Consider the following 9,954-nt stretch of genomic DNA (forward strand, 5'->3'; position numbering starts at 1 on the left):
GGAAACGGGAAGGTTCGCACACGCCTGCTTAAACCCCACATCAAACTCTTGGTAAGTTCTACAAACTCGTTAACGAACAGAAGGCGATGTACAAGCAAAGGAACTAGAGTCAAGTATGAAACAAAAAGATTCCCTTATTCTCTATTCAATTTATAACATTGTCCTCCAGTAGGGTTAAATAGCCCATACCTTCCGCTGATCTATTCTTTGATAATTGGATTGCATATAAGACTATATTGTTCCTTCTCTGTCCGAATATATATGAATTGACGTGCACAACCATTTGGTATTGGATCATGGTCAAAGCCAAATTTGTGAACACATTGCATTTCATTATATCAGTTTGTTCTTCTAGGTTGCGCTTGCAAAGTAAAAAAAATGTCTTGCTGGCTTTAAACTGACTAGTTTCCTTTTCCTTTCTCCACTTCCAAAATTTCTCTTATCAGAGAATCAAGCAAGTTAAAGATCTACAGAACGAGGATGCAAAATAATCTTTTTTTTTTACATTTTGTGCTTTTAGTGGTTAGGATCTTGTTCTACAATGAAGGAAGTGAGTGACTTTGCGAGGTTAAAGAAGAGCAATCTTAGAATACATGTCTAAATTATGGGCCAACGGAAGAAACTTGATACAGTAACAAAAATTATAGGGAACAAATAGAAACATAACTTATCATGTCAGCCTAGGCAACTAAAGATAACTCACATGGCAACCAGTCATCACTACTGTGACGGAAACCTTTGTCTCCACCATGCCTGAGATGGCCTGCAGGAAGAAATCTACAGATACAGGGAATTTGCAAACATGATACCTCGCCGGAGGCTTTCGCTTGCTCCAGTGAATTTCTCTTCCAAAGCAACTTCTCCCACAGCCTGAGCAGCAGTACGCAACTGAAAATAAAGGCCAGTCAGTTAGAATCACTTGATAATTTAACTGCTGCCTCAAGTGCTCATGCAATGCATGTTTAGGGCACATTTCTCAGAACTAAAAATTAGTGGTAAAGAAATTTCCGTGCATATCTAATCTGTGTTCAGAACAAAAGACTACACCTACCGTAGGAGATTTTCAGCATGTTATACAAACATGGATGCCTACACTCCCTTTTTCAGATTTCGGAAAGCACTTTTCAAAGTTGAATACCAGTTGTGCCATGAGAAGTTATATTTCATCATAACTCAAATCACAATAACTAAAAATAAAAGCTAATAACATGTTGGGACATGTTGACCAGGCCAGGTTAAGCCCAAAACGCTAGCCGAGCATTATGGTCATTATAGCAAGGACACGGACACAGCTGTAAACATGGATTTGCGTACTTTCTTCTTACCTCTATGCTTATCAAATGACTATGACTGAATCTATTATAGTACTACCAATCCTAAATGTTAATTTTCCTCGACTGTCACAAGCATTATATTGGGCAAATAACCTTCCGAAGGTTCTGAACATAGTAAAAGAGGCCCTTGAATGATTGCAAAACCAACTTACGAGATATAATGTTCAACTTCCCGAACAATACCTGGTTCAAAAATTCATCTAGTCTTCTAGCAGCTCTGATGATACTACCCTCAAATATATCGGTCATTTGTGTAACCTCCGCGAAACTTGCACCCTGATGGAATATTTATTAGAAAAAAGAAATAGGGAAAGATTAGTCCAAAAAGTCCTTACTAAAACAATCCAAAAGTTTTTTTATATTTTTATTGGCTCGGAAAAATCCAAGGGCTACAAGATGAAACCTCTTAACAAAAAAACATTAACAAAGTTGAACCCTCCAGACATTACAACGTCCAGTAAACCAACATACTACAGTAGGCAAACCAGTACAGTGATTTACAAAACAAAAACAAAACAAAGAACCAGAAAAGTTGGACACCAATGGTAAAGTGTCTTAAACATTATCCAAATTTTTTCAAATGAGAGCAGTATGAGCAACAGACAAATAAATAACTCGTAGATTAAAAAACAAATTGGTAGAAATGAGATAATAGCAGGAAATTTTAAAACCATTGCATGAGCAAAGATGAAGAAAAAAATCTGTCATGTTCTATCTTGTAAAACATTTCCACCTTTGGCAAATTATAGTTTCTATCACCCACATGCAACAAATTACACAAAAATATAACAAACTAACCTTTGACCAACAATAAATCACATCCATCAAGAACGGTCGCACTGTTGATTCCACGTATTCTTCAATGTTTACATCTAATTTGCATTCATGTTGTATCTGCAGTCATGTAGCAACAGTTAAAGAATAGAAAAAATATAAATTTGTACGTATGAACAGTGTGAAGCTGAACATTATAAGACCTCTGCTATTCTTCTAGCACTCTCTTGGAGTTGTTGTAATGGTCTAGCAAGCTCCGTCCTCAATTGTATCTGCTCATTTGATTTATCTACTGGAATAAAACAACTTGCGATTGCTGCAATTTGATGATGATCCAAATCGTTGAATGTACCTGATCACATATAGCATTTATACTTACAGAAAGCTGAACAATATTGATGCGATGGCTGAAGAGCAAAGGTGTTCTAAATAGATAATATGACCAGTTTCCCTGGCTCAGTGGGCTTGGCTAAGGCCAAAATCAGCTTTATTAGCTTTCAGGAGTCCCTTATCTTATCAATCGAAATTTTATTGATAAAACCTTTTCAATTGTAGCCAATATCTTATTACCTAACTCCATATATGAAATAATACGTATGAACAAAGGATTAAGGATAAAAAAATTTTTTACTAAAATTGGAATTTGCAACAAAATTGATAACTATACTTAAGACTTAGGGAATTTTGTATAGAATATCAAAAAGAAAGGTGATTCAATTTGTACCATTATTATATTATGATATTCTGTGCTCCAATCGAATTGGATACTATCTTTCTACTGTTCTTGCATTGGCCAAATTCATCCCAATAGTCTGTCTTATAACAGGTCTTAAGTAATAACGTGAAAAGAAAAGTGCAAGATAACTACCATTAAACATCAGTTCAGTAACAAGGAGCTCATCTCCTGTGTCTATCAAGCAGGCTGCCCGCCCCTTTAACTGGACAACACCCTCGGCATCAATGTGACCAAGCTTCTTCAAAACCCGTGAACGGTTCTTAAGTTCATCACGAAATTTTTGAAGCTGCAGAATCAATTATAGTTAAATATGCATATTCTTTTGCAAATTTCTTTACATGCAACATCAGAAGGTTGTAATACATGCAGCATAACATTGACTCATCATCCCATATGAATCATGGTTCTACGTCTTGCAAACGTCAAAACTGTTTATGACAGAAGTATCCAGACGAGGCGTACCTGGGACTCACGCATTTTGGACTTAAGTTGTTGAATTTCATGATCCACCTCTGCTTTCCTTTGAAAGCATTTAATCTGATTCACATCTTGAGACTGCAGCGAACCAAATAGTAAGCACAAAGGGTGATAGTGAGGTAAATTCCATCAAGAAAAGAAATTTTTCTCCAGACAGTAGAGTTCCTTAATAATTTGTTTTATAGAACAAAGTATTTTAAACAAATGACAAACCTTATGCAGTGGATGTGCATATAATTTCTGTTCAAGATCCTCTATTTGATTGACTAACTCAACAATTTCAGGATCTTCAATGCCCATATCCTAAAATCACAATGAACTTTGAGAAAAACATAGGAAAAATAGGAAAGATGGTATTGTTGCAGATATCGATACGAATAAATGGTTTAGTGAAAGGGATATAATCTTTTTTTTTTAATGCAAGGAAATAGGGCCTTAAATAGAACAGATTGCTAAGTTGCAGACTTGCAGATTAAATCCTTACCATTTATTTACCAGTGATATTTTAAAGAGTTACAACCAAAACATTACAGTTTGACAACAGAAAATTGTCGCAATAATATGGTTGAAAATTTTCTTTGCCCCAATGTACCAAAGACAGTTGATCATTATTACCTTTACAGGATTCAGCTTTGGAAGACCTTGTGGGAATCGAGTTCCCAGCTCCTGAACTGCTAGAAGAATACTTTGCCTCGCCTCTAACGGCCGCAAATCAGAGGGAATAGATATTCTGAGTTTGCTTAGAGCAGAAATCAGGGGCAATTGTACAGGGACCTAAAAAGATGGAAAGAAATATCAGGAACCCCAGAAGACCAATTTAACTACTTGAAAAACTTAATGAACCACATCGAACTTCAAAATTCAGTTACTTCAAGTGCATGAACTTACTACATGCATTTCACCCTTTTCTCCAGGGCGAGGAGGGCAAGGCTTTGGCTGTGAACTGTTCTCACTTGAACCAGGAGAACAGTGGAGCAAAGTATCCACTATAAACCCACCACCGCGCGAGGACAGTGTGCCTAACCCGGATGAAGGCTTTTTTACCACATTAACTACAACTCCCCAGCCCCAATCTGTACCACCTTCCCTAATCTTGACCTGCAACAAGAAAAACACGTCCTGAGAATAGGCAAATACATGACCTACAACCCTTGTAGTGGAAAATCAACATCTGCATTTCTAAGTTTAACAAGCAATCAAGATGACGCAATCATTGGTATTAAGCGAGTTTATATACAATATAATCAAAGTGAGCATAGAAGCTTAAGGACAAGGCATAAAATGAAATATTAATATCAATAAATGATTAGGTAAGAGTTGTAAGACATCAGTGCAACAAGTAAAACAGTAAATATTTTCTTAGGGTGGTCCTATACACACACCCAATTTTACGTTCCATACACCTTTCTCAATTTCCGGCCTTCGGATCGAACCAATTGAAGAGGATCAAAGGATAGAAATTAACAGGGGGTGTGTGGAAGGTAAAAAGGGGTGTTTGGATAGCACTACCCTTTTCTCACTGTATCTAGCAGAATAGCACTACACCCAGAAACAAGTATCAAACAGAAATTAGAAGAAAAAACTTTAGACCGCATTTTCAGTTCCAAAGCTCTTAAAGATCCACCTATACAAATTAAAACCAAATTTCAACTAAGAGACTACATTATCCAATTTAAATGCTATTAGAAATCAACAAGGATAAGTTTACAAAAAATTCCAAACAGCGTGACCATTCGCAGCACATACCAGGCGACCAGGAAGAAGAAAATACAGAACTCTTTCAGGCCTCGTTATCTCTGACATCATTTTCTTCTCAAGTTGAGCTATATCAAGTTTTATCTTATGATACTCAGCAACTTCAGCCTGCACATAAAACATTAAACTCTAAGCAACAATAAATAGAAAAAACATATTTAAGATCAATGGGGAAAGACTACCTCTCCTGATGCATCAAGCAAAGCCGCTTCCTGCTCAAGCTTGGAAACCTTTTCCCCTATACCAGGCAAAGCCTAAATAAGAGAGAAAGATCCGGAGTGGTTAGTCATTATGCACCAGATTCCGGTGCGGAACAAGTAAAATATATGATTCAGTAGAAACCTTTTCATACTGAAATTGGTGGAATGAATTCTTTATCACGTGTTCAGCTGTGAATTGGCCTTCCGCACGGCTCAACAAATTCAAAATTGAGTAATAGCTGAGTCTGAAAGTGCTAACTAGAGGAGCTGGTTTACCCAAAACCATATCCTTTAGTGTGTTCATTTCCATCTGTAAAACGTAACAAATTTCGAATTAATTTCAAGACTTAAGATAGTAAATGGCTTTCTTGCTTGTTCAACATCACCCTGGGCTGTGATAGAATTCAAGCGATATAATCAAACATAAATAAAATAAAAGGGATCATTCTGTTTTACCCCTTATAAATATGAATTTAGCTCTGAAAATATAAGACAATAAAACATAACAAAGCAAAGAAACAGTTAAAACTCAAGGAGACTAAATGGAAGACCTCAATATGTGGAAGGACTTCCAATGGTTGATGTGTAATGAATAATGATAAATTTATTGATTTTGAATCTATACGGAAATTAGTGAGTGGCACTTGTACACTAAAGAGAGATGACCACTAGTAGCATCACCTGTTCATCAATCATTATGATACAAATACCCCGCTCATCTTTGCCACGACGCCCAGCCCTTCCACTCATCTAGAGCAATTAAGATAATAGTTAATAATCAGAAAAAGAAATAATCCACACACAAATATACAAACATTTGTCTTTTGCACTTATTATTTCTCTTAAAGAAAAGCAATGAAATCTTCACTTACCTGAATATACTCACCAGATCCGATATATCGATGACTATCACCATCCCACTTCTTAACAGCTGTGAAAACTACAGTTTTTGCTGGCATGTTTAAGCCCATTGCAAACTGTTCACAAAGTACAGATATTGACAAGTTATTCCATCTTATCCCCTAAGCTAGATAAATAAGGTACAGCTGTAAACTAAATATATGAAAAAGGAGACGAAACAGGAGGGAAAAGGTGTTTAAGAAATGTTCTTACTGTCTCAGTAGCAAAAAGGGCTTTTACAAGGCCTTCTTGGAAAAGAAGTTCTACCAGTTCCTTGATAACAGGTAGAAGGCCAGAATGATGAACGGCAATTCCTCGTTGAAGGAGTGGCAGCATTAACTCAATAGCAGGCAACTCCCTGTCTTCCTCATTTAAGCAGAGTATTGCATTACGAAAAACCTGTTCAACAGCATCTTTTTCATCTTGGCTGTTAAAATCAAGCTTAGACATGGACATCGCATGTTGTTCACACTCTCTTCTACTGAAGCTGAAAATTATAACTGGCTGAAATTTCCGTTCCATAATCATCTGTAATTCAGGGCAGAAAAGTGTAACTAAATAAATAAATGAATGAACAAAGAAAGATAAGCATACGTGTGATGGCGATTAAATAAAGCACCAATGTTGGTGGATAAATATAGAAGTATTTGCTCTAAGAGCCTTGAATGTGGGAAGCAGCCTTGTTTCTAACAATCCATGTGATGAACAGCCTCAAGGCAAATTGCCAAAAAGGCAACTAAAGAAAACATTAGGATCTGAGATCATTTTATACTCTACTTTTCATTTTACTTTCTTTCTCTTTGTTTACATAAGTATAACCTTTAGATGTCCTGCTCTCAGTACCCTAAACAGTGATGAAATCACTTTCTGGACAAGAATAATTATTCGACAAGAAAACTGCCATCCAGATTCTCAATGCTACCGCTAGTGTTTTCATGAATCATCTTTGCCAAACATGGTCTAAACTTTTCATAAGTGAAAAAACACCATGCAATCATGGTACTAATAATAGGTAAAAAGATGTAATATGTATTTCATGGTGTTTTTAAAATATAAGAAAAACCACCTTTTGAAGGAAGAGCAAACCTTCAAGAAGAAAGAACGAAAGTTAAAAATGAAGAGCACACCTTCACAATTTTGAATATGTCAGAACCCCCAGATGCAGTCCCACCTTTTGCAAGTCTCCCACTTGCCTTGTTATTCCTGTGACCATCACTCAATTTCTGCTTTGAGAAAGTATCATGTAGCTTCACAAAATTTTCCTCCCTGAATTGTTCATTCTCATCGACCACAAGATACAACCCATTCCCACCCACTGGAAAAACGTAATGCTGCAGAGGAGTTGGTCGAAAATCTGTGTACACCACATGACAAGGCTGTTTGTGCAAATTACAAATCCACTCTGCAAACTCAGTCGCATTCGACATTGTGGCTGAAAGAAAAACCATTTTAACAGCGGGAGGCATAAATATAATACTCTCTTCCCAAACAACCCCTCTTTCACGATCCTTCATGTAGTGAATTTCATCGAAGATAACCCAGGCGACTTCCTTTAAAACCTCGGAACCTCTGTAAAGCATTCCCCTAAGGATCTCAGTTGTCATAACCAAACAACTAGCATTAGGTGAGAGTGTAACATCTCCAGTCATCAATCCAACATCTTCAAACTCCTGGCTGAGCTCTCTATATTTCTGATTGCTCAAAGCCTTCAATGGCGAAGTATATATAACCCTCTGCTTGTCTCTAAAAGCCATGGCAATTGCATACTCCGCGACTGCAGTCTTACCTGCTGAAGTATGGGCGGAGACCAAAACTGACTCTTTCCGTTCTAAGCATGCCACAGAAATCTGCTGAAATGGGTCAAGGGTAAATTGGTATGTCTTGGCCGCCTCGCCATTATAAACAGGATTCGAAAGGGTTCCATAAACCGACTCATCCTTGGTCGAAGCATAGTCACTGGGAACTGCAACCTCATGCACACATGTTCGAGTCAAATGCCGTCGCTTCAGGGAAGATTCGTCGGTGGGAGTCTCTGTGATCTCTGACGCTTCACGTTCTTTTCGTTTCGCAGGTGTTGGAGATTCTTCCATCCCTAAAACTATATCCGCTTCTAAGCTAAACCAAACAAAATTCTCCTACTAATAATGTTGAGCTTTCCTTCTGCAACAAAAACTAACCAAACATGAATCAAAATGTCGTTTGTTCAACAGAAAAGCAATCTTCTTTTTCTTTATTGGAGGAAAATTAATAAAACCCAATACTTGCAGAATATAATCGTCACAAATATTGAAAATTACACAAAAAGTTTGATTTTTTAATTGTTATTTTTGAAAAGAACTACTTTTGGATTTCAGGTATGAACAGCCATTGCACCTATGACCAGCGTCAGCTAGGTTCCCCAAAAAGATTCAAATTATTTAAGTTATACCCAAATTCTATGAAAATTGTGAGAAATTACAAGAAATTAGGAAGATAGAGAGAGAGCAACCAATTCTGCTCTGAAATTGGCGAACCTGAATGCTGAAACGGAGATTTCCCAGTTAGCCAATGCCCTAGCTTGACATATAGTGTACGGTAATATAGGAGAACTGTTCAATCAAAGTTAGGGTTTTATTGGAAGATCCAATTGTAGGCAATTAGGGTTTCACCTTCAGTTGCAGGTGCCAACCAAATAACAGCGCCTATTTTTTACGAAATAAAAAAAAAAAAAAGTATTATGCTTTAATAGTATTCATCTCATCTCGTAAGCAAGAGGTATATTTTAGGTTCGATTCGCGTCAAATATAAATTTGAATCATATTGTTGTTCGTCCGCTTAGCTCACTCCCCTAACACAAATGGAACCAAACCATTTGATTGCGGTTCGGTTTTATACGATTTAGGTTTCGGTTTCAAAACTTTCACACTATTTGTAAACTAAGGGTGAGTTTTTTGCACCGAACTATACATAACTAACTTTAAGAACTAAACTGAACTGGTTTAGACTAGATTAAACTGATTTAGTGAAGTGTTTGATGCAGACAAATAAGCAAGATTATAATATTATATTATTTAATCTGTAACTATAACATTTTATTATTAATTTAATATATATTTATTAATTTATCTTTTTCCTATTTTGTAGAACATCACAACAATCATCTTTCTCTCCATCTAACCTCTAATTTTTTTTTTCTCCGCCGTCTCTCTCCCCTCTCCATCTAGCCTCTAATCCTTTCCTCCCTTTGGGTATCCAAGTTGCTTTGCTCTTTTTCTCCATCTGTTGCACACACGATTTGAATTAAAATCACAAAAAATGGAGACTTGCCTCCCAAATTCCCGATTCCCCCAAAAAGCCCCAACTCCTCCCTCTCAAGCTTAGCATCGCCAATTCAATGGCGGTCATGGTGAGTTTTCTTGTTTGGCTCCTTCTCTCTTCCCTTTGTTTTTTCATTCAAATCCCTTTCTCTCTTCCCTCTGCCTCTTTTCCCGTCCAACTCCCTAAATGGTAATCAGATTATGGGTGGTTACCAGATTCTAAGATTTTAGGTCGTGGGGGCTTTGGTCACTGATGAAGGCGGCTTGAGACAAATTTGGGGAGACAAAAAGGCAGCGACTTCTAGTCCTAGCTAATATCATGCTTTTGGTTAGGATTAGCTAACGACAGGTAGCGAGGCCCATAGTAGAGTGAGTCTGAGCTAGCATCATTAAAGCTAATCCTTTGCTACTGTTAGTTCAGTCTAGTCGCTAGGATGTCAGACAAACACACCCTAAATACCTTATGCCATTAATACAACCTA

At 37.1% G+C, this 9,954-nt stretch overlaps 1 protein-coding gene across 2 annotated transcripts; it reads right to left on the bottom strand.

Moving 5' to 3' along the window:
- Window positions 1-481: 481 nt before the first annotated feature.
- LOC103404070 (DExH-box ATP-dependent RNA helicase DExH10) lies at window positions 482-8,868 on the bottom strand. 2 transcript variants are annotated; one of them, XM_070816213.1, is made up of 17 exons: window positions 8,690-8,868; window positions 7,304-8,336; window positions 6,390-6,704; window positions 6,149-6,253; window positions 5,958-6,026; window positions 5,419-5,586; window positions 5,259-5,330; window positions 5,068-5,184; window positions 4,210-4,419; window positions 3,937-4,095; window positions 3,535-3,624; window positions 3,307-3,399; window positions 2,977-3,130; window positions 2,312-2,460; window positions 2,133-2,228; window positions 1,518-1,610; window positions 482-888 (listed from the first exon to the last, which is right to left on the bottom strand). In XM_070816213.1, exons 2-17 carry the CDS (start codon window positions 8,264-8,266, stop codon window positions 778-780), a joined length of 2,964 nt encoding a protein of 987 aa, XP_070672314.1. In that variant the 5' UTR covers window positions 8,267-8,336; window positions 8,690-8,868; the 3' UTR covers window positions 482-777. The 2 variants fall into 2 exon arrangements, with proteins under 2 accessions (XP_070672314.1, XP_070672316.1); XM_070816215.1 differs by having other exon boundaries at window positions 7,304-8,348; window positions 8,690-8,824.
- Window positions 8,869-9,954: the final 1,086 nt, after the last annotated feature.

Source organism: Malus domestica, chromosome 16, assembly GCF_042453785.1.
Source record: "Malus domestica chromosome 16, GDT2T_hap1".
Taxonomy (NCBI): Eukaryota; Viridiplantae; Streptophyta; class Magnoliopsida; order Rosales; family Rosaceae; genus Malus; species Malus domestica.